The sequence below is a fragment of the Stenella coeruleoalba genome (assembly GCF_951394435.1).
Source record: "Stenella coeruleoalba genome assembly, chromosome: 21".
In the NCBI taxonomy this organism is placed as follows: Eukaryota; Metazoa; Chordata; class Mammalia; order Artiodactyla; family Delphinidae; genus Stenella; species Stenella coeruleoalba.
Window position 1 is genome coordinate 2954308 of NC_137167.1, and position 24535 is coordinate 2978842.

Sequence of the window (24535 nt, forward strand, 5' to 3'; positions counted from 1 at the left end):
TACCACACAAAAAAAATTAAGTTCAGGTGACATTTTTCGGCTAGCCAGCATTTCTCTAAGTGCGTAGACTCACATTCAGAAGTGACCTCTTGGACCTGAGTAGTGAAACCAGAAAGCCGTCCAGTCATGGCAGCCACTCCGTCCGTGCATATACCGACACAAAATGACCAATTCAGTTTTCCTGATATGTAATCATTCAAAGACTTTAATAGTTCTGCAGCTGTGATGTTGGCTGGCAACAAAAGTGCACATAACATATCCTAATACACATCCTCCTGAAAAATATATTACACAAAGACAAGCATTGCTGCCTTGTTGTCAACATTGATAGACTTGTCAACCTGGATTGCGTACCATGGTGCCTCACTAATCCTCTCTAACAATTGTGCCTCAATATCCTCTGCTATTTCATCAATTCTTCTAGTTACAGTGCCAGCCAAAAGAGGAACATGTGCCACCTTTTGAACTGCAGCCTCTCCTAAAAGTTCACGACCAATGTCCTTCGCAGCAGGCAGGATCGACTCTTAGTAAAGGGCTTAGCTTTAGCAATGTGGTTAGCCACTAAGTATGATGCTCTCAGTGCAGACACATTTGATGAAGTGGTAGACTTCAATAATTGAACTTCTGTTCTTTGTATTCATTTTTTTTTCTTTTGAAAAACCCCAAAGACTTGTCTTTTAATGCAGGGTGCTTGGTCTCCATGCGGTGAAGCTGTTTTGAAGGTTTCATGCTTTCATTGGATAGCCAATCGCCACATATTATACAAAGCAGGCTTGGAGAATGTGAATCACCTGTTGCAATGAACCCGTAACTTAAGTAGGACTCTTGGCATTTTCTTCTAAATGCAGCTTTCTTTTTGTTGGCAGTCTTAGAGTTTTCTGTTGTCTCATCCTTGGGTCTTTCCACCTTTTCAAAGAAGCTCTCCAGCGATGTTTGTTTTTTACTCATGTGGGCTAGGGTTAGCTTGCAGGCTTACCAAAACTGTGACTGAGACAAGTGTGCAGTGCAGGAAAGAGGCACGGATGGAAGTGGTAAATAAAATAATGGGCGGGCCACACACAGACTAAAATAAGTGTCGGATTCTGACTTAGAGCCCGCCATCAGATGCAGCTGTACGATTGAAGTACCATCAACTCACTTGCCACTATAAAGCCTGCCACCAAAAGCAGCGTAGTTTTCACTTACCGCTCACTCATAGGGTTTTGATATGAGTCTGCAAGCAATTGATTTATTATGGTCTCTGTGCAGTCAAACCTCTCTGTTAATGATAATCTGTACTTAGAGCCGCTCCCCAGCGCTAGCATCACTGCCTCAGCTCCACCTCAGATCATCAGGCATCAGATTCTCATAAGGAGCGTGCAACCTAGATCCCTCGCATGCACAGTTCACAGTAGGGTTTGCGCTCCTATGAGAATCTAATGCCACCGTTGATCTGACAGGAGGTGGAGCTCAGGCGATAATGCAAGCAATGGGGAGTGGCTGTAAATACAGATGGAGCTTCGCTTGCCCGCCGCTCACCTCCTGCTGTGCGGCCCGGTTCCTAACAGGCCACAGACTGGTACTGGTCTGTGGCCCCAGGGTTGGGGACCCCTATGTTAAATGATTAAAAGTCATATGAGAATAGTGATTACTGAAACTGACATTTATTTTTAAAATAATGGGGGGAGGGTGGATACATAGAGGACCTTTTTAACACATCCTGCGTGAGATAAGCTTTCCACCCCACTCCCACCTCATGTGCCTCGTTTTAAGAACACTCACGTGTCCTGTCTCTGCTGAACGATTTACAATCCCTGGAGGCTCTCCGAAGCTTGGGGTGTTTGTAGCATCACATGAGATAAAGAGAAAACACACTATAAACCACATGGTAGTGATGATTTTTTTTCTTTTTTTTGGCCACACCACGTGGCATGCAGGATCTTAGTTCCCTGACCAGGGATCAAACCCTTGCCCCTGGCAGTGGAAGTGTAGAGTCTTAACCACTGGACCTCCAGTGATGTCCCCATGGTGATTAAAAAAAAAAAAACTTGGAATAAGGTTAGTAGAGAGACCACTAAATCCTGGGCTGTGCTTTGAGAATGGCTCACCTCATCTGCCTCTTCTCCTGATTATACTTTTGCTGAATATGTGGGCAATGAACTCACCTAGGTTTTAGTGAGCATGTAAGTTCCTCTTATGATTTTGCAGTTCTGTTGGTACTGAAGATTGAACCTGAAGGGCCAGGGCCAGTTTGGTGTCTGGCACTAGCATGGTAAAGCATCAGGGAGAACTCAGAGGCAGAGCAGAAGTTGGAAATGCCTCTCACCAACTCTCTCATTTAGAAATGGGTTTGTCTGAGGCCACACATGAGTCAGAGGCAGAGCTGGGATGATAACTCAGGTCTTCTGATCCTGACAGCGTCCCCTCCCTTACACCATGCTGTTCATTTTAGCTCTATCATCAATATTTAAAAACAAATTCATTTGAAACAATGTTTTGCTCCCAATGCAAAGTCACCAAACCAAGAAAACCCTCAAACCAGAATTACAACATGAATAGGGTAATTTCAAATCAGCAACTCCACACAGTAACTACTACATCAAGTGAAAAGGGTCATAAGAGGTACATGGTCTTGTGGCAGAGGTGGGGGGGGGGGTTTCCAGCTTTATTGAGATATAATTCACATACCATAGAATTGTCCCTTTTTGTACAATTCAGTGTTACCTAGTATATTCAGAGTTGTGCAACCATCACCACTGCATCATTTCTGGACATTTTCATCACCCCCAAAGAAACCCTGTACCCACAAGCAAGCACTCCCCATTCTTCAACCCCAGGCCCCTGCCAGCCTCCAGAAACTACTGATTTACTTTCTCTGTCTATGGGTTTGTCGATTCTGGACATTTCATACAAATGAAATCATACAAATGTGGTCTTTTGTGACGGCTTCTTTCACTTAGCATATTCATCCATGTCGGAGCATGTATCAGTACTTCTTTCCTTTTTATGGCTGAACAATGCCTCATGGAATGGATGGACCACATTTTCTTTGTTTTCTTTATCTATTCACCAGTGGATGGACATTTGGGTTATTTTCATCTTTTGTCTCTCACGAATAATGCTGCCATGAACATTCATGTACAAGTTCTTTTATGGCCATGTTTTCAATTCTCTCAGGTAAATACTGGGGAGGGGAACTGCTGGGTCATGGTAACTCTATTTTAACTTTTTGAGGAACTGCCAGACTGTTTTCCAAAGCAGCTGGAACACTTGACATTCCCACCAGCAGTGTATGATGGTTCCAGTTCTCTACATCCTCACCAACACTTGTTACTGTCCATCCTTCTGATTACAGCCGTCCTAGTGGGTTCTGGCAGCATTTTTATAACAGAAAGTAGCAGTTAATATACTCTGGGCAAGCGTATTCTCTGATGAACCATAGGACCCACAGGACCCGATCAACCACAGGCAGTAGAATAGGGATAATACTGACAATACTCCCTATCCCACTGCCTCGGTTGCCCTCCCTGACAGTTAAGCACAGTGGTTCTCGAAATGTGGTCCCCAGACTGGCAGCACCAGAATCACCTGGAAACCAGTGAGAAATGCAAACTCTCGGACTCCACCCAGACAGACTGAGTCAGAGCCTGTGGGTCAGGGCCCAGCTCCCTGTGACTCCAGTGCCTGTGAGGCCTGTGCAAGCCAGGGGCAGGCAGCCGGCTTCACAGCATCTCTGCCCCTCAGTCAGCTTTAACCCCCTTACTGGTGATGATGACTATGCACCAAACCCATCATCCCCTGCAAACAAGGATGACAGTGACCAAGGAAAGAGCTACTTGAAGGATTCAATCATGCAACTCAAGTGGAAGGGCTTGACACCTTCCAGTAATGAGTGACAGATACTGTTGATATAAAATGTTCACAATAATTAATTCTGGACACAGAAACTCCAGCTGGAAGGTAAGTAGGAATTTCACAAGCACCATCCAAGGCAGTAACATAATCTCCATCATACTTGATATTTTAAATGTTCCTTATCCATTCAAAATTTCAAAGAACGTGCAAGCTCGCTGGGAAGGGAATGGCATGGGAGCTTCACAGAGCAATCATTTGAAATGGTAGAGATGCCTCATCAGTACCAGTGAAATACACCACAATACTCACCTAAAAAAGCGAGTACTACTGCTTGTTTCTTCCGTACACTGCAATTTAAAAACCTCTCTACACACATTTCTTACAAGCTTACACATTTAGGTGTTAGGGAAGCCTCTTTGTAGCTCCATTTTTGTTACTTCCTTCAGATACTGGCCAGACTCGCTGCTTCTCTGCACCTTCGCCTGAAGCCAGGCTCCCATCAAGCCCAGTTTGCTCTGGCTTAGTAACTCCTGCCAGGCGGCCAGGATAGGGAGCCGCTCACTTGTGCACGCGGATGGAAGAACCACGGGTCAAAGCAGCAAAAACCTCACCATCAGAGCGGAACCACTGTAACTCTTCCATCCGATCCTTGACTCCCATACCTCACCGACTGCACTGGTTTTTACAGCATCTCTCTTGTCTGAGATGTCGCGGTGTCTCTGAGTAGATTCAAAACCTTCTGGTAAGTGTCCAGGACGTCCTGAGCGGTGGGTCTCTCTGCAGGCGTCTGGCTCTTACACGCCTTGTGAATATCAAACAAGTGGAATCGGACCATGTCGCTCCCTTCTACATGCCCCAGAAGGAAACTGGAGACATCTGGAATCTTCCAGATGTCGATCTTCTCGTCATACGCGGGCATGAGGTCGTCGTGAAAAGGCACGTCCTCTCCGTAGGGCCACAGCTGCTCTGGGGCCACGAAGTCCCCGCGAAGCTCCCGGTGGCCGCACTTCACCAGGGCCCCGGTGCTGCGGTTCACCAGGGGCAGGGCGTCCAGGTCGTTGAGCACGATGCTGAAGTTGGCGGTCAGCAGGTACTGGGACAGCGTCTTGGGCAGGTCGCTGGAGTCGCACATGACCAGCGTGCCCAGGGGGCTACGGTGCAGGAAGTCGATGATGGCCACGTAGCCCAGGGCCAGCTGCAGCCTGTGCTGCCATGTGTTCGTGCTCCGGTACTTGGAGAGGTTCAGCGTCGTCTCCAGGCTGCTCAGGGAGCCTAAGGGGTGGTACTCGGTGAGGATGCTGTTGTCATCCTCACAGTAGCCCAGCAGCGTGACAACGTGCTCACTCTGCAATGACTTCAGCATCCGCAGTCCGTGCAGGAAGTCATCTCTTACCTCCAGCCTGGTGAGCCGCGACAAAGCCACCTTGCGTTCCTTCCACTCGGACAGAAACACCTGGAACACAGCCACAGAGAACGTCAACCCGGAACCCTTGTCAGCTGGTGAGCCAGGAAGCAACACGGCAAATGCCTCTCAGTGTCAGACGTGGTGCAGAGGACACAGACATTAGCGAGGCACAGACTGTTCCAAAGACTTGCTCATAAGCAGGACCAGATGCCGGGTGAGGCAAATGCCCTGTCAGCGCGAAGGCCCAGCGCGGAGGAGGCTGGGCAGCTGGTCCGGGTGCTGAGGGCTGTCTGGAGAGCCCACGGGAATGTCCTGGAAGCTGGTCTGTGGGATGACGGGGCTCGCAGGCCAGCTGTGGAGAATGGGGGGCACTCCCAGGAGAGGGGACGGCACGAACAAAGGCAGGGAGTAGCAGACAGACCAAAGCAGGGCAGCATAAAGCGGGGGTGGGGCGGGGCGGGAGAAGGCTGGATAAGTGGTGAGAGAAGGCTGGAAAAGTGGAGAGCTGGAAAACCCCACACAGGGACCGAGCCCAGCCAGCCCATCACACACAACGCCACCATTCGCTTTAAAAGGTGTCAGAGCAAACCACAAACAGGAACGACTCTACGTAAGGAACACATTTTTACACGGTCCGTGGTTTTGTGACTTCAGCTGTAACAGCAGGAGCTGAAGTGGCACACACTGGACCTGCTGTCCTAACACACAGCTGGCAGAGGAGCCGCTGTACCGCACAGCCTTGGATTCCCATTTCTATCAGCTGGCAAAGAAGAACCACAGGGGAATTCCCTGGCAGTCCAGTGGTTAGGACTCTCCGCTTTCACTGTCATGGGCCCGGGGTTCAATCCCTGGTCAGGGAACTAAGATCTGTGAGCTCTGCGGCTCAGATAGATAGATACATACATACACGCATACATAGATAAATAAACAGATAAATAAATAAAGTGGTATGGAAAAAAAAGAAATAAGAACCACTGATCTTCTGCTCGAGTCCCCAAAGGGAAGGCAGAAGGTTGCAGAAGAGACAACAGGATCCGGGTCAGGACTCCACCGCACCAGGTGGCTCCTGACTCCGTGGGCTGTGTCCCTCTGGCTTCCTCTTCTTCATTGTTAAAATAAAGCTTACGAAAGCAACTTGGGGCATATTTATCAAGAGCCTTTAACATTAAAATCTACAATCTATCTAAGGCAACAATCTGAAATACCTAAAAAGCTCTAAGAATAAAAATATGGCATTATTTATAAAAGCATAACTGGAAGCTATCCATCCATCAAAAATCCGGGAGCAGTCCGGTTATGCAGGACCACTCAAGGAAGGTTACAGGGCTCAGCAAAATGCAGACCCTGATAGGGTTTTCACAGATAAAAGTCACGTTACAAATGAAAAGGATACAAAGTGTTTTCATACCATTGTTCTAACTGCATAAAACAAGGCAAAATTACATAGGAATCGAAGGATTTTTGCTGTTCTCTTTATATGCTTTTTTTTTTCCTTCATATCTTTTGGTATAACTTTTCCAGAATGAATATATATTACTTTTATATTTTAAAACATTTTTTTAAAGAACTAAAAACTACTATTTCAAATGGAGGTGGGCTAGAGGACTGTGAAGATTTATTTTGGGCCTGAGAACGGAGGTTCCTTATGGGAAAACCCTTTAACTGCTGTTGACCGTTTATTCAAAAGAGAAATCTTTCAAGACCTTCTCAAAAACCCGAATTTGAGAAATTTCACTACGGATAATTTCTATTAAGAAGCCGTATTTCTCTGGCTGCTACAGTCACTGTAAGTTTCATGAATATATATTTTATTTATTTTTATACAGAACACATTTTATTCTCTCCATAGATCTGCACCAGCACTGTATTTGATCTCTGACTCCAATATAAAAATCCTGTTTCTGGGCTTCCCTGGTGGCGCAGTGGTTGAGAGTCCGCCTGCCGATGCAGGGGACACGGGTTCGTGCCCCGGCCCGGGAGGATCCCACATGCCGCGGAGCGGCTGGGCCCTTGAGCCATGGCCGCTGAGCCTGCGCGTCCGGAGCCTGTGCTCCGCAGCGGGAGAGGCCACAACAGTGAGAGGCCCGCGTACCGTAAAACAAAACAAAACAAAACAAAACAACAAAAAAAACCCCGCTTCTGTTGAGCCCATCACTCCCTTGGGCTCCCCTCCTGCTCGTGTCGGCACCAGCACTAGCAGACGGCTTTGGTGTCCAGGCCCATTTTTCATACAAAACAGTAATCACTTTAGAGAAGCTGCCACGGTTTACGCATTTATTCAACAAGAAACGCGGGAGACGTTCGGCACAGGCCTCGTGACTTCCTCCTGAACCCTCGTTTATGACAAATCCATTTTTGTGCCTCAGATAAATGAAAGATTAAATACTACTTATTATTAAGTAGTATTAGTCTCTGGGATCTCTCACAAATATCTGAAGCCTCCAATATTACATATTTGCAAGTTAAAGGTTAAGAATCATTTCTCAGAAACCAACTTTACCTTTTTTTTTTTAGTTATAAAAATAATCATGAATACTTTTCTTGGTAGAAGGTCAAATACAGAAGGAGTAGAACTCCTTCCTCTGCATTTACTCCCAACCCAAAGGAAACTAGCGAACTATTTGGCTGGCAACCTCCCAGAAGTTTCTCTATGCGTTTACATGTATTAATGTCCATTTATAAAATAGCATTTGAGTTTATTATGTAAAGTGGGAATATGACAAATATATTGCAGGTGGCTTTTTTCATTTAACAGATGCCTCAGAAATCTTTCCGTAATGTATATATAGATCTAGGTCATTCTTAAAGCTGCAGAATATTTCACAGTATGGGGGTACTACTTATACTGGTATATTTTCAGTTTTACAGATGATCATTTCTTTTTTTTAAAACTAAAGTATGATATAATAAAAATTCATAAAATTTGGAACAGATGCTGTCAGAATGGATTAGGTTCTTTTTTCTACACAGCTCTATCATTTTACATAAACATTTAATAAGATCTTATGTAATCTATTTTTAAAGACTTGATAGACATTTAAACTATTTCCCATTTATTTCCTAGTAACAACAATTCTGCAATGAATAGCCTTATATTTACATCTCTGTGCACATGTGCAAGTGCTTTTATAAGCTAGGTAAGTAGACGCATCACTGAATGAAGACGAGGTACTATCAGGACCCTTCAAAGTACCAACATGTACTTTCACCAATCATGTATAAATCTTGTGTTCTAGAGCCTTAACCACACTAGGCGTTACCAATCTTGGTAATCTGTGCCAATCTAATGGTTGAAAAACATTTTCCTGTTCCAATCTGTATTTCCCTGATTATTAATGAGACTGAGCACTTTTCACCCTCTGGGCATTTCTGTATTTCTTCTGTGGAAAGTCTGTTCATTGTCCTTCAGAGTATTTTCTCTAGGGTTGTTTGCTTTGTGCTTATTAATATCTAGTTCTTTATATATTATTCATGAGATCCTTTATTACAAATGTAAAGACAAATTTTAGAAGATAATTAGCTTATGTGGTCTTCTGTAGTACAATGTCAAATATGTCTTCATTCATTTAACAAGTACTTATGTCAATTAAAAAAACTGAAATAAATCCCTGCCCATATGCAATTTACATTCTAGTGCAGGAGGCGGACAAGAGAGAAAATAAATAGGAAGTGTGTAAAGTACATTAGAAGGTAAAACATGCTTTGGAGAAAAATTAAGCAGGGAAGGGTTTACAGCTTTACTAGCTTGGGGAAGCTCTCACTGGGGTGAGGCTCGAACAGGAGCCTGAAGGAGGTGGAGCATGGAGCCACGTGGCATCTGGGACCATGTCCCAGGCGGGGAGGACAGCAGGGTAAAGGCCCTGGGGTGGGATATGTCCACGGGCTGCAGTGTCTGAGCAGGGGGAGGGGAGCAGAGGCTGGGAGAGGCCTTCAGTCGCCGAAAGGACTAGCGTGAGACAGGGCACCCTACACGGAGGAGCTGGCTGCTGTGTGAGAGCATCTGAAGGGGCAAGTGTGGAGGCAGAGAGCGCACTCTGGAGGCTGCCGAGATAATCAGGTACCAGGCACAGAGGCCTGGGCGGGGAGGGGGCCGGCAAGAAGCCGAGGAGCGGCCAAATTCCAGGTCTCTCCTGCGTGTGGAGACGCTGCAACTTGCTGAGGGACTGAACGTGGCTGTGGAGAAAGCAGGATGACAAGGGTGCCTCCCTGGGCGGGGAGGGATAAATTAGGAGTTTGGGATGAACATATACACACTACTATATACAAGACAGATAATCAACAAGGACCTGCTGTGTCGCACAGGGAACTCTACTCAATACTCTGTAATGACTATATGGGAAAAGAATCTGAAAAAGAGTGGATACATGTATATGTATAACTGACTCACTGTGCTGTACATCTGAAGCTAACACAGCATTGTATATCAACTCGACTCCAATATAAAAGAAAAATTAAATACAAAACCAAAAACAAAGGATGCCTCCCGGGTTGTGGTGTAAGCAGCTGGATGGATGGGGTTGTCCTTAGGGTGACGGGGGCGGTGAAGGAGGAGCCGGCTAAGGGGATGGTCTGTGACACACTCAGGCTGAGAAGACATTCAACATCCAAGATGCGGGGTAGGCAGGGGATAGAAAAGTCCAGAGTTCGTTCAGGGGATAAAGATACGGGGCTGGACGAGGCCACGCTGGCAGTGCGCACAGAGAAGTCCAAGGCTAAGAGGATGAGGAGGTGGAGCCTGCAGGGGAGACCGAGGGGCGGACGCTGCTATTTCATGCCACGCCTGCGCTCCCGCCAGCCTTCCACAGTAAAAACAGATCACACACGGCCCTTCTAAGGGTTACACAAAACGAGAGGGCGACAGAGTAAGGGCTGAATCCATTCTTCTGATGGGAGCCAACTCAAATGTTATGGCTTTTTAACGTACCATACCTTAATTTTAAAGGAAAAACCACGTAACCAAGAAAACTCTGCTGGAGGGTTGCGCGGCTAAGTACACAGATGCTGCACGGGGCCACACCGCCTCCGCTCCCCCAGGTGGACACGAGTGGCCGGGATGGTGCCTGGCGTCCGCAAAGCACGGTGGAGTGTCCGCCCCCGGAAGCACCGGTTCTACTGCAGCCCTTCCTCCTCACGAGCACTGCTGCCCAAGTCTGTGGTTCAGAAAACAGGCAGCCCTGAGACGTGGCCGCTGCTGTCCTTGAGCGGCTGGCAGAAAACGTACCTGTCCGTTCATCTTGGGTTTAAAAATCCAAAAGGGCTGAACCCACTGTCACCTGCAGGCGCCAGACGGGACAGCGGGGAGGGGCAGGTGAAGGGCCTTCACCCTGGGCTCCAGCTCCTTCGAACATCCGGGCTGGATGTGCTGCGTTCATAATCAAAGGGCAGAAAAGGAAAAGCAGGGGGGCAGTCGGCCTCGCCCCCAAACCAGCTGCAGGAGAAGATCTGTGGCCCCAGCAACTCCAAACACAAACCAGAAACACAGCCTGGGGAACGGGGGGAGGGTGGTGTGCTTGTATAGTGAGGAAACTGTCAAAGATAAGCCAGTATTTTTTTTTATGTGGATTCAGCAATGAGCCTTTGTGTTCAGGCCCCTAAAATTTGCTCTATGAACCTGCCACGGGCTAGACTTGCTCTATGAACCAGCCACGGGCTAGGTGCTGAGGACACACAGGTAACTGGTGTCTGTGCCCTCAGGAAGCTTGCATTTATATGAGACAACAAACCAGATGCCAGATGGGAGGGTCCACGGCAGGGGGTGAGATGGGTTTAGAGAGGGATGTCAGGGAAAGCCTCTCAGAGAAGTGACATCTGAGCTGAGATCTGGACATGAGGAGTCGGGCAGATGGGGAGGAAGAGATTTCAGGCTGGGAAAGGCCCCGAGGTGAGAAAGGGCTTGTCTGATCAAGGAACAAAAGAAAGGGCAGGGTGGTGGCAGGGTGGGGTGAGGACCCGGACTGGTCTGGGTGAGTTTAGGAGGAAGGTAGGGCCCGGGTTTGGGGTTTTTCCTAAGGATGCTGTGGGTTTTAAGGAAGGGACATGTGTGGTCTGAAGTGTGTCTGCAAGACGCCTGCCTGGGGCTTGGGGAAGGGCACAGGTGGGCAGGGAGGCCGGTTCCAAGGCCAGGGACACAGGGGTTACCCAACAAGTTGGGAAATGTTTTGAAAACACACCTGATGGAACTTGCTCTTGGCCTAGTCAGGGGGAGAGGGTGAGAGGACGCAAGCTGACTCCCTGGTCTGGCCGGCGCCACTGGGCGGAGTGCTGGCATTTACTGAGACAGGAGGGCTGGGGAAGAACGGGCTTCAGAGGGGAAATTACCAGGAGTTCCACCTTGGTCACACTTAGATTCTCAAGAGACTTCCAAGTAGACAGGTCAAGTACAGGTGGATACACAGACCTGAAGCTCAGGGGAGAGGGACGGGCTGCAGGTATCAAGCTGGGGGTCGCCAGCCCATAAAATGCATTTAGAGCAATGGATAGATTAAATCACCTAAGAGTGCATCCCAAGAAGAAAAAGAAGGGGACCCTGGAAGCCACCGGGAGGAATAAGGTTTCTCAGCCTCAGCACCAGGGCCACCTCGGGCCGCGCAGCCACCTGCTGGGGATGGGGCCGTCCCCGCATGGCAGGGTGGTCAGCAGCGCCCCTGGTGTCTGCCCACTGGACGCCCGTGTCACTTCCCCACGCCCAGCTGTGACAGCCACATTGGGGTCTCTACTCATTGCTAAACGTCCCCTGAGGAGTAGCCTCGCCTCTGGGCTAAGAACCGCTGCTTGAGGCAAGAAGAGCGAACAGGAGAAGCCAAGGGGAGAGTAAATAGGAAGGGCTGCCCAGGGGAGGAAAACCAGAAAGTCAAGGAGCCCGGGCTGCAGGAAAGGTCAAGTGAGAGGCAGGCAGAGCAACATCTGGCCAGGGGTCAGCGGGAAGCTGGGTGAGAGTGTCTCCCCGGAGGTTGGTGTTTGGGAGCCTCTCAGGAGGAGGATGGAAGGGTGGATGGGTGAGGAGGAAGCAGAGGGGAAGCAACAGGGAATCACGGGAAGAGGGTTTTCTCTTTGAAAGCGCGAGCGTTTGTGTGTAGCCGGTAGGGACCACCTTCAGAGTGGGGAAGAGCGATGATGTAGGGAAGGGGGAATCATTTAAAGGGAACTTGTGAGCAGTCAGGGACGACCCCGGAGCTGGAAGGTTTGTAGGTCGGGTGGGCAGATGAGGACAGGGCCTCTGGGTGGCTTCTGTTTTCACAACATCTTAGTAGCAAGATCACCAGCTAAGGAAACGTCTAAGGAAACAACGAGGGGGTTGTTAAAGGAAACGTCTGTCTCAGAGAATGGGAGGAAAAAGTAGCTAAGGGAAAAGAGCCTGACCCCTGGGCTGTGCTGAGGTTTGTGGTCGCGCCGGAATGGCAGGGTTGTGACGTTCCTCTCTGCCTCCAGGACAGCTGCCCAAGTGCAGATACACAGCTGGCGTCAACCAGGTGTGGGGCTTTCCCCGCCAGGCAGGATGGAGACAGAGATGCAGGGAGATGTTGCCAGTGTCTGCGCCAGAGTGACGAGGACACAGCAGCAGAATCTGCTGCTGGGTGAGTCGGAATGCAGACAGGTGGGAGAGGGAGAAGGGGGTGAGATCAGCCCACCGAGGCCCCGAGGAGTTACTGAAGCCGGGGCGCCAGGAGGGGCGGGGTGGAGGTCAGACAGGGATGTCAGGAACTTTGGTCACAGAAATCCTATTGAGAAACTATGCCCCCAGAACGGGTGCCAGAGAGGAGGGATGCCCACGTAGGTGGGGTGGCCGCAGCAGGATTGTGGGAGTAGGTGCCTACACAGAGGGTCAGGGGACTGCCCTGGGCTGGACCATGCACAGGCCCTGGGGTCCCAACGGGGCAGGACAGATGGGGCTCCCAGTGGAGCTGACATCTTGCGCTCAGAACACCTGTGACCCAAGGGCAAGTTTCAGCCAAAGAAACAAAATCTCAGTGTAACAGCCCTTTACCTTAACAAACAAACCACATTCCACATTGTTGAATCTAGTGGGCTGGGTGTCATCTGCGAGGTTCCGTAAAATCAAATCTGTCCTCAAACAATAATCTGCCACCATCGAAGCTACTCAGAAACATCCTTCAGGGTAAAAAGCAATTCCAAAAAAAATTCCAAAAATGTTCTGAGCGAGCACAGCAGCATGGAAGCAAGCGGGCAGCCCTCAGGGTCCCTCTCCGAAGGAGACAGAAATTACCTGGCTGTGAGTCCTCTACTGCTCCCCTCCCTGGTGACCGCTTAGCCCAATGCTGTCAACACCCCCAAATCTCCATCCCCGCCCCCGAGTGCCAGACTCGTACACCCGACTGCCCGTGTCCCTGCCTGGCCACCTACGGCTCAGGACGGTCACCTCACACACTCACAAGGCCTCCCTGAGCAGGTGACGCAGACCCTGTCCTCCCTGCTGCCCCAGCCGGGCGCCTCCGTCATCCCCTCCCTTACACCCCACGTCCAGTCTACTGGGACGTCCTACCGCCCCCACCTTTAAGATACAACCAGAACCCACTGATTTCTTACCGTGTCCGGCGCTGACACTCATGTCGAGCTGTAGCCACCTGTCACCAAACTCCCCGCGAGCCCGGCCGGGTCCGCTCTGCACACAGGCCAGCAGTCCTCCCCTCCGCTCACGCTGCCCGAGGTGGTGCCTGCGGCCAGCACCCCTGGGGCACCCTCACCTCTGACGCCTTCCTCGCATCCTGCCTCTGGTCCTGGACAAGCAGGCACATCCCACCCAGGGGCGTCTGCTGTGCCCAAGTACCACACCATTCTGACCACCTGGAGTAACAAGCCAGCGGCTCTTCCCTTGCCCCACTGGCTCAGAGCACGTCACTAACACAGCTTCCTACGCACCTGTTTCTTGTCTTCTTGACTGTCTGACTCCCCAGCCGGCTTCAAGGGCTTCTGTCCACTGCTGCACCCCCAGCAGTGGGATCAGCCCACCGAGGCCCCGAGGAGTTACTGAAGTCGGGGCGCCAGGAGGGGCGGGGTGGAGGTCAGCACCCACTACAATGAGCACCCACTACAATGAGCGGGCGAATCTGAAGAAACCCGTTACCTTCCCGTCACCTGGCTTCATGGTTTCACCTCACATTAATTCCCCTCCCTTCTTCCCTCTGACTCCCCCCTTCAAGGTGAATCCTTTCCCCATTCAGGGACGCAGCTGTCTATCCAGCTGCAGCCCTGCCGTCACTCGCTGCGTCCTCACAGAGGGTCTGTCCTGTTCAACACCCTTCACTGGTTTCTGGAGTCACCCTGTCTCAGTGCAACCACTGCGGAAATGCAGCCCATGAGACGGGGCTCTGGAAGCTTCTACGTGAGAACTGAATTCGCCCCTTTGCTTTCTCTTTTTAAAATAAAAAATTTTTAATCAATATAATACCACTATAGAGTTTGAAAAATAAGAACGAAAAAAACTGCCCCAAATCTTCCTTCACCATAACACACTTTCTATCATTTTAATATTTTTCTCCATATATGATCTTGCAGATGAAAACTGCATACTGCACAGTTTTCTATTTTGCTTTTCTACTTATCATAATGGGAGCTTTTGCACGTTGCCGCAGAGGGTTCCTAACTACACTTACTGGCTGTAGAATATTCTACAAGTGGTTGGACCATAACTTAACCACTGCCCTGTAGTTATGACTTCTAGTTTTCTATTACTGTCAACAGCGAAGCAGAGTACTCCTTGGTGCATCTAGCCGCTTCCTTCCTTCGCCTCCCTCTATAGGATAATGTCCCAGCTGGAGGCACTGGCGGCCACACGATGTCAGCCCCCCTCCCGCTGGGCCACTCGCTGCCCCGGGCGGTGAGCCAGGGACTCACTCTCTTCACGGCTCCTTCCCCAACACGCTTCATCTGCCTCACTTCTGTCCTCAGCTGCTCGCAGGACAGCCACGGGGAGCAGTTGCTCGTCGGCCCCATCCTGAAGTGGCCGTAGGGACAGCGTGTGGGGTCCTCCGTGGAGCGCCGGGGCGAGATGAAGAGCCAGTCGAGGCACAGGTAGAGGAGGGCGTTCATGAGGGCCATGGACAGCAGCAGTCCCACCACCGGGGGCACGTCCCTGGGCGGGGGCCCTTTCCTGCCCTCCTGGGGCCTCGTCTCCATGGCGCTGGCTTCTGCGAGCTCCTAAAACAGGGAAACAGGGAGTAGTCACGGTCCATCTTACTTCAGGAAGGACTGAGGGTGACACAGCCTCCCGGGCCTCAGCGTCACCGTGAGGATCAGAGAGGGTTTGAGAGCAGCCTTGCACCAAATGCTCGATGCCAGCTCCTCCCACAATCGTTGCTTCCTATTACAGCTTCGAGCAGAAGGGAGTCTTGGGTCTGACTTTGTCTCTGTCTCCCTGCAGCTGTCTGCGCTGAGTAGATACGCACTGAACAGTTAGTAAGATGAAAGCAAACTGTGGCTTTGTGAGTCCAGTGGGGTTGGGGCAGGAGGTGGACAGGAGAGAAGCTGGGGTCGGGGTATGGCTGGGACTCTGAGGGGTTGGGATGTTCCTTGCAAGGTACTCAAAAGCCCCCTGATGTTTTTAAGAAGCAAAGGTGTGAAAGGTGCCCCAGGGTGGGAGGCCCCAGCGGGAACCCAGAACGAGCACTGATGAGAACGCAGGGCAACACGACCAGAGGGAGACGGGCGGGCGCACAGGTGAACACCACGGTGAGGCAGGGGCGCTCACCATCCAGTGGGCTCCCGTCCGGGAGCAGGTGCAAGGCCCGGGGTGGAGGCAGGCGTTACCACCCGGTTGCCTCGGTGGAGGGTGGGGAGGGACCTGGACATCGGGAGCGGGACACTCAGGGTGCCTGGGGCGGATGCTGGTTGCCACGCGCAGGGAGCATCACTACCCCGACGAGCGACGTGGCTGTAGCACTGTGCGCTGGCTTAACCACAGCACTGGGGCACACGGGACACCACTGACGGCACAGACCCTGTGCCAAAGCTCAACAGCCAACGTGCAGGCCTGGCCCCTCGGCAGCACCTGGCCTGGCTGACCACTCCCTCCCTCCTCCTGAAAACGCTCTGCACTCGGCTCCCAGGAAACCACTTGCAGCTGGGACCTGGCCCCCACCCTCGTTCCCGGGGTGGGGAGATCTCCATGCCCATCCGCTGAGCTCCAGGTGTGAAGCCCAGTCCCAGCCTCCCCAGAACTCCACACCTGCCTTCCTGACACCTCTACTTGGAGTCTGGTGGACAACTCAAAAATAATATTTCTCCTCCACAATAAAAAGACAAATAACTCAATTTAAAAACGGGCAAAGGACTTGAACAGACATTTCTCCGAAGAAGATATACAGATGGCCAACAGGCACATGAAAAGATGCTCAACTTTAATAGTCACCAGGGAAACACACACCAAAACGACAAGATCCCACCTCACATCCTCTAGGATGGCTATAATCAAAAAACCAGGCGGTAACAAGTGTGGATGGGAAACCCTCATACATTGCTGGTGACAATGCAAAATGGAGCAGCCAATGTGGAAAACAGTCTGAAGTCCTCAAAGGTTAAACACAGAGTTACCACCAAATCTACTGCTCGGTATCTACCCAAGAGAACTGAAAACATACATTCGTGCAAACACTTGTACATGAATGTTCACAGCAGCATTATTCATAACAGCCAAATAGTGAAAGCAACCTAAATGTCCATCAGATGATGCCTGGATAAACAGAACGTGATGTGTCCACACAATGACATAGTATTCAGCCATTAAAAGGAATAAAGCACTAATACATGCTGCAACATGCATTGAAAACATTATTCTCAGGAAAATTAACTAAGGGAAATAGCATATGATTCCATTTATATAAAACTCCAGAACAGGGAAGTCCAGAGACAGCAAGTAGATCAGTGGTTGCCAGGGCCTGGGTGGAGGCGGACATGGGGAGAGGTAGTTGATGTGACAGGATTTCTTTTTGGATGATAATGTTCTGGAATTAGTGGTGACGGTTGCACAACCTTGTGAATATACTAAAAATCATTAACTGTACACTTTAAAATAGCAAATCTATAGCCTGTAAAATATATCTCAACCTAATTTTTAAATTGAATTATAGTTGACTTACAATATTGTATTAGTTTCAGGTGTACAACATAGTGATTCAGTATTTTTCTAGATTATATTCCATCTAAAGCTACAGCAAGTCCACTACCTACGAACGAGTTCCATTCCAAGATAGTGTTCGTTAAGCCCAACAAAGTTAGCCTAGGTACCAAACTAACACAATCGGCTATAGCACTGTACTGTAATAGGTTTATAATACTTTTCACACAAATAATACATAAAAAACAAACACAAAAAATACAGAAAACATTTTTAATCTTACAGTACAGTACCCTGAAAAGTACAGTAGTACAGTACAACAGCTGGCACACAGGGGCTGGCATCGAGTGAATAGGCAAGAAGAGTTACTGACTGGAGGAGGGAGAGAAGGTGGGAGATGGCAGAGCTGAAGGATTGTCAGCAATAGGAGACGGAGGGCAAGCTGCCATTTCACTCACGCCTGACGATGATGGAACATAGGTTCGCATCTTTGAAAGCTCGCAACTTGAAGGTTCATGTGTAGGGGACTTACTGTATTACAAAACAATGGCTGTATTCCCTGTGTCGTACAATTATCCTTGTTGCTTACCTATTCTATACATAGGAGTTTGTAACCCTTAATCCCATACCTCTACCTTGCCCCCTCTCTTCCCTCTCCCCACTGGTAACCACTGGTTTGTTCTCTATATGTTTCTGTTTTGCTATATACATTTGTTGGTTTTATTTTTAGATTCCACATATAAGTGACATCATACGGTATTAGTCTTTCTCTGACTTATTTCACTAAGCATAATACTCTCTAGGTCCATCCATGTTGTTACAAATAGCAGAATTTCATTCTTTCTTATGGCTGAGTGATCAGAAAACCTGAATAGACATTTTTCCAAAGACAATATGAACGGCCAACATATGAAAAGATGCTCAGCATTGTTAATCATCAGAAATGCAAATTAAAACCATAATGAGATATCACCTCACACCTGTCAGAATGGCCATCATCAAAAAGACAAGAGACAATAAATGCTGGAGAGGGTGTGGAGAAAAGGGAACCCTCCTGCACTGTTGGTGGGAATGTAAATTGGTGCAGCCACTATGGAGAACAGTGTGAAGGTCCCTCAAAAAACTAAAATTAGAACTACCATATAATCCAGCAATCCCACTTGTGGGTATATATTCAGCAAAAAAAAAAAAACCCACTAATTCGAAAAGTTACATGCACCCCAATGCTGACTGCAGTTCTATTTACCATATAAATAGACATGGAAGCAACCTAAGTGTCGATCGACAGAGGAATGGATAAAGAAGACGTGGTATGTATTTTTATGTATATATAAAATCTCAACATTAAAATATAAAAATACTTCCTGGGCTTCCCTGGTGGCGCAGTGGTTGAGAATCTGCCTGCCAATGCAGGGGACACAGGTTCGAGCCCTGGTCTGGGAGGATCCCACATGCCGCGGAGCAACTAAGCCCGTGTGCCACAATTACTGAGCCTGCGCGTCTGGAGCCTGTGCTCCACAACAAGAGAGGCTGTGATAGTGAGAGGCCCGCGCACCGCGATGAAGAGTGGCCCCTGCTTGCCACAACTAGAGAAAGCCCTCGCACAGAAACCAAGACCCAACACAGCAAAAATAAATAAATTAATTAATAAACTCCTACCCCCAAATCTAAAAAAAAAAAAAAGAAAAGGGAAACCTTTAAAAAAAAAACAGAAAAGGGAAACCTTTAAAAAAAAAAAACAACTTCCCAAACTCAACTCTTCCCCTCAAATCTGCTGTTTTCAGTGTTCACAATCTCAGTGAGTGACAACTGTATTCTTCCAGTGACAAGGCTGCAGGTGAAGGGTCAGGAGTGACACTCTTCTGCTGAGCAGGGAATTTTAGAAGTAATGGACCCTTCTACGGGTCAGTGTACTCTTCCTAATGAGAAGAGAACACGCTGCTTTGCTCATCCCTGCCGTCATGACGAGGTGCTCGAGAGACCCTGGCTCTACTCGACTGCTCCAGCCTCATTTAACAGCTCCTTTCTCGAGACGATGCCACATGCTCACCCGCCACCTGAGTCCTGTCAGCAACGTCCAGCAATGCTGCAGGGAGTTGTCTGCTCACCTTCCTCACCGAGATTCCGGGCCCACATCTTTCTCTCCACCTCTCTCCCTCCAGGCATCTTCCAGGACTCCTGTGGACATGATGACAACGTTCACCACTCAGGCCTCACGGTCTCTTGAGCTTCTTCCACCGACGCCTGATTCTTAGAAGGTGACCTTAAAGAAATGGGCAAAACCACGGCCATCTCTCCTCTGTAGCATTTAAAGTGACCAAGAGTGTGTCAACTTAGACCTGAGGTCAGGGAGCAGAGAACTATTTTCTGCAAAGGATCAGACAGCAAATGTTCAGGTTTAGGGGCCAGAAGCGGGAATCGAGTGGCCACGGCACCGTGATGAGCGGGGTGAGAAGCAGTGGTGCCGAGCGACCAGGTAACTGTCAGAGTTATTTCATCTCGTCGTCAGCAGCAGCCAGGCCATGCTACACAAGTGAGCGAGCATGACTGTGCCCCAACAAAACTGTGTTCATGGAAGCTGAGATTCGAATTTCACATGCCACATGTTCTTTTGATTTTCCCCCCAACATTTAAAAAAGTGAAACGCATCCTCAGCTCACAGGCTGTACAAGAATGGGTGGCGGGGAGCAGCCAGCCAGCCCAGCTTAGGTGACGGCATCCCTCTGGATGTCGTGGACCCCCCTTCCATTCCACGCCTTCCACGCGGTCTCGTCCCCGCATGTGGCTCTGGCGGCTGTGTACACGCCGATTGTTTCAGGTCTCTTCTGTGGCCTGGCTCTTTCTCCTACACTTCGCTCAGTTGGCCTCTCAAGGTCTGCGACATCCATACCTGAATTCCGTCTCTCCGGTCGCCAGCATGCCCACTCCACAGGGTTCCCCTCTGTGACGGGCACACAACCAGGTGACTTGATTCTTCCCTCCCCGTAGCCACTAGACCAACCAGTCACCACCGACAGTCACTTGTCTCTGCAAAGCTCCCAAATCTGCTCACACCCGATCCCCCCGCCCCCGTTCCCCCGCCCTGGTCTAAGCATCACCTTCCTGGGCTTCTGCAACGCTTTCCTACGCACTCTCCCACTACTTTCTCTTTTCCAATCCATTTTCCTCACCGACTAGGATCTTTTTTCTTTCCTGAAATGTTTCAAGCATAAAGAAAGTTAAAACGTAAGATCATGAGCACCCATCCAGCTTTGTCAAGTAATACTGCATCCCCTTGTTAAAGAAATAACCTATTACAAACACGGTTGAAGCCAGGGGCCCCTCGCAGTCCTATTCTGCTCCATCCCAAGAAATAGTCCCCATCCTCAAGTTGGTATGTCAGTAGTTCTCAAACTGTGGTCCCTGTACCTGCCGCAGCACCACCTGGAACTTCTGAGAAATGCAGGTTCTTAAGTCCTTGCCCCACACCTACTGCACCAGAAACTCTGAGGTGGAGCCCAGACATCTGTGTTAACACACGTGACGTGGGGGTGCAAGCTGAACTTTAATAATTTCCATGCGTGCTTTTTATTCTCACCACATGAGTATGTACCCATAAATAACAACACATAATACACGTATGTTTTCAAACTTTATATTAATACAAGCAGTGTTGTACTGTTCGTCCCTCAGTAACCGCAGGGGATTGGTTCCAGGACCCCATGCGAAAACCAACATCTGCGGATGCTCAAGTCCCTCATCTAAAATGGCGTAGAATCCCTCTGTATCGGGGATGCAGGACACAAAGTCCTCTTATGACTTGCATTTTTAAAAGCCCAGCATTATGTTTTTGAGGTTTATCGAAGCAGATACATGACGCTCTACTTCACTCTTTTGGATTGGCTATACCGCAGCTGGTGATTCAGGTTTGCACACACTTCCTGTGTACATGTGGAAGGTTTACACAGGGTCTTTTTTAAAAAATCATTTTATTTATTTTTGGCTGCGTTGGGTTTTCATTGCTGCGCACGGGCTTCATCTAGTTGCAGCAAGCAGGGGCTACTCTTTGTTGCAATGCCCGGGCTTCTCATTGTGGTGGCTTCCCTTGTTGCGGAGCAGGGGCTCAGTAGTTGTGGCATGTGGGCTTAGTTACTCTGCGGCATGTGGGATCTTCCCGGACCAGGGCTCGAACCCGTGTCCCCTGCGTTGGCTGGCAGATTCTTAACCACTGTACCATCAGGGAAGTCCCACCCACTTCTTAAAGAAGTCATTCACCCACTCTATCACCTTATGGTCTTTTTTTTAAAGATTTATTATTTACTTAATTTGGTTTTGGCTGCATCGGGTCTTAGTTGTGGCATGCAGGATCTTTCATTGCGGCCGCGGGCGTCTTTCTAGTTGTGGTGCCCAGGCTCCAGGGCGTGTGGGCTTTGCACTTTGCGGCAAGAAGGCTCTCCAGCTGTGGTGTGCGGGCTTAGTTGCCCCGCGGCATGTGGGATCTTAGTTCTCTGACCAGGGATCGAACACGCATCCCCTGCATTGTAAGGAGGAGTCGCTACTACTGGACCACCAGGGAAGTCCCCTCCTTTTTCTTTTAAAGGCATATTTCTGTAGTATGTTGCCCAGAGTTAGGGAAGAGGCTGTAAGGCTGAGGAAATGTTCTCGCCCAGAAATAAGCAAAACGACACTGAAAGCTTCTACAAATTAAGAAATAACGATTAAAGGTCCAGGTGGGTAGGAGAAATTCAGGCACTGTTTAGACACAAAGGATTTCTGACAATAAGAAAAACCTGGCAACAGGAAAAAAGTGGTTCCCACTGCTATACACTCACAGCTTAATTTAAAAAGAAAGAAAAGCAATGGAACAAAATTGGTTTTTACCAGCTACAGAATAATTTACACAACCAACCAGAGAAGAAATGATGAATTAGTGCCCCCCCCCCCGCCCATACAATTTTGGTTAGAATCCCATTTTGCCAACAAAGCACAGGTACATTAATTATTTTAAATATTCCGGATGCCTGCTTAGCCTTAAGGTTCTTTAGTAAAGGTCAAGCAAGGGTGGAGAAGACAAGACCACCAAAGAACACGGCTTAACCCTCCTTTTTAAAAAGGGGCAGCAGACGATTCCAGACCTGGAGGCGGTGGCAGCGCGGCACCAACAAAGGCAGGAGCTGAAGCCTGTCCCGGCGGCGTGTCCGTCGGCTCAAGTCCAGCTCGGGCGCCGGGCAAGACGCAGCCCGGCTACCCCCGCGCCCGCCCGCCGCCCCTACCTGCCGACCCCTCCCCCGGCCCGCCGCCCCTACCTGCAGTCCCGGTTCCCGGTCTGGCTCGCGGCCTCCTGCGCCTGCGCGGCCGGAAGCGCGCCCAGCAGGACCAGCACGAGGGTGCGCCCTAGTGTCGTCCTCCCGCCGCCGCGCACCCGGAGGTCGGTCGCCGGAACGCAAAGCCAGTGTCGGAGCGCACCCGGAAGCAGCGCCGGCGCCCCCGGCCGGCTCCTGTGGCGGCTGCTTCTCTGCCAGCGCGTAAGGGCGGTGACGTGTTTAGTCCGGACGCGCAGCCGGGCGCGGATGCCGGTGCGGAGAGAACTTGTACGATCTAGACGCAGCAGAAAGCTCCCGCTCAGCGCAAGGCCGTGCTTCCAAAGGGCGGTCCTCAGACCAGGTGCCGACGCTTCACGGCTCCAGGGAACTTGTCAGGAGTGCGAATTCTGGGCTCCATCCCAGACGGGGCTGGGGCCAGCGCTCTGTGCTTTTACAGGCCCCCGGGGGTGCCCGTGCTAGACGTCCACGTTTGTTTATGCGTAACTTCATTCTGGAAAAACACTAGGTGAATGCGGAAAAATGCACCCAGCTGAGCCGCGCTGCGTAGGAACGCACAAAACACACGCACGCACCTCAACATCTCTCAGTGTCTTCAGTTCCTGTCGTGAGCCACAGCCATCCACATCTGGTGTTTCAACTTACCAGTGGGTTTCGGGTAACTCCCCATCGCTTCACAATAATTCACAGGCTGCAGCCCTTCCAATGCCCATGTCTAGAACTGAGAAATATAATAACCAAAACAAAAAACTCATTGGATTGGTTCAATAGTAGAATGGAGATGACAAGAAAAAAAGTCAGTGAATTTGAAGACAGATTAATAGAAATGATCTAATCTGACCAACAGAGGGAAACAAAAGGAAAAAGAAAGAAAGAAAAAATAACAAAAGGCACCTTCGGGACAATAACAAAAGGTCTAACATTCTTGCACTGAGAATCCCACAGAAGAGAAAGGGCTGAAAAAATGTTTGAAGAAGTAATGGCTGAAGATATCCCAAGTTTGGTGACACCTACAGATTCAAGAAGCTGAGCAAATAGGGTAAATCCAAAGACATCCATGGCCAGACACATCAAAATCAAATTACTAAAGACAAAAATTTTGCAAGCAGCCAGAGAGAGATGACATGTAGGTGAACGACCATTCTAATGACAGGAAGTGACATTTCTCAAGTGCTGAAAGAACTGTAAACTCAGAATTCTGTATCCAGCGAAAACATCTTTCAGGAATGAAGATGAAATAAAGACCTTCTCAGCTGAGGAAAACTAAACAGAATTTGCAACCAGCAGAACTAATCTAAAAGAACTGCTGAAAGAAATTTCTTCAGGCAAAAGGAAAATTATACCAGAAGGAAACTTGGAACATCAGGAATGAAAGAAAAGTAACAAAAATAGTAAATCTCTTGGTAAATGTAATAGACTACTATTCTTGAGTTCTTTAAAATATGTTTGGTGGTTGAATGCAAAAAAATTGTCTGATGGGGTTTTCAATGTAAGTATAGGTAATATATAAGACAGCTATAGCATAAATGGTGGGGGTGAGGAGACCTATACCGTGGTAAGGTTTCTACATGCCAATTGAAGTGATAAAATATTGATATAAGTAGGCTGTAAAAAGTTGAATACGTATTATATAATTCCTAGAGTAACCACTAAATAATAATAATAGGGAATAACAGGAAAATCTCTGATCACTTGGCAATTAAATGATACACTTCTAAATAATCCCTGACTGAAAGAGGATGTCTCAAGAAGGGAAATTAGAAAATATTTTGAGCTGAATAAAAATAGAATGTATAGCATTAAATGCTTATATTGGGGAAAAATCATCATCTAAGCTTGGATCAATCTAAGCTTCCACCTTAAAAAATTAGAGCATGTACTATACACTAGAAATTTGCTAAGAGAGATCACACACACACACAAGTG

At 48.9% G+C, this 24535-nt stretch overlaps 1 protein-coding gene across 5 annotated transcripts; it reads right to left on the minus strand.

Moving 5' to 3' along the window:
- Nucleotides 1-1157: 1157 nt before the first annotated feature.
- On the minus strand, nucleotides 1158-24271 carry POMK (protein O-mannose kinase). 5 transcript variants are annotated; one of them, XM_079909390.1, is made up of 6 exons: nucleotides 22424-22467; nucleotides 20408-20501; nucleotides 19418-19572; nucleotides 15092-15394; nucleotides 5228-5287; nucleotides 1158-5106 (listed from the first exon to the last, which is right to left on the minus strand). In XM_079909390.1, the coding sequence occupies exons 3-6, from the start codon at nucleotides 19473-19475 to the stop codon at nucleotides 4517-4519; spliced, it is 1011 nt and encodes a 336-aa protein (XP_079765516.1). In that variant the 5' UTR covers nucleotides 19476-19572; nucleotides 20408-20501; nucleotides 22424-22467; the 3' UTR covers nucleotides 1158-4516. The 5 variants fall into 5 exon arrangements, with proteins under 5 accessions (XP_079765516.1, XP_079765517.1, XP_079765513.1 ...); XM_079909391.1 differs by lacking the exons at nucleotides 20408-20501; nucleotides 22424-22467 and adding an exon at nucleotides 22595-22610; XM_079909387.1 differs by lacking the exons at nucleotides 19418-19572; nucleotides 20408-20501; nucleotides 22424-22467 and adding an exon at nucleotides 22595-24271 and having other exon boundaries at nucleotides 1158-5287.
- Nucleotides 24272-24535: the final 264 nt, after the last annotated feature.

Bases quoted from the DNA above. Each gene is read 5' to 3' on its own strand.
- POMK (XM_079909387.1), bottom strand. From the start codon at position 15,373: ATGGAGACGAGGCCCCAGGAGGGCAGGAAAGGGCCCCCGCCCAGGGAC. The intron at 5,288-15,091 runs GTGAGTCCCTGG...GCTGTGTTCCAG, and splicing joins GGGAAGGAGCCGTGAAGAGA to GTGTTTCTGTCCGAGTGGAA.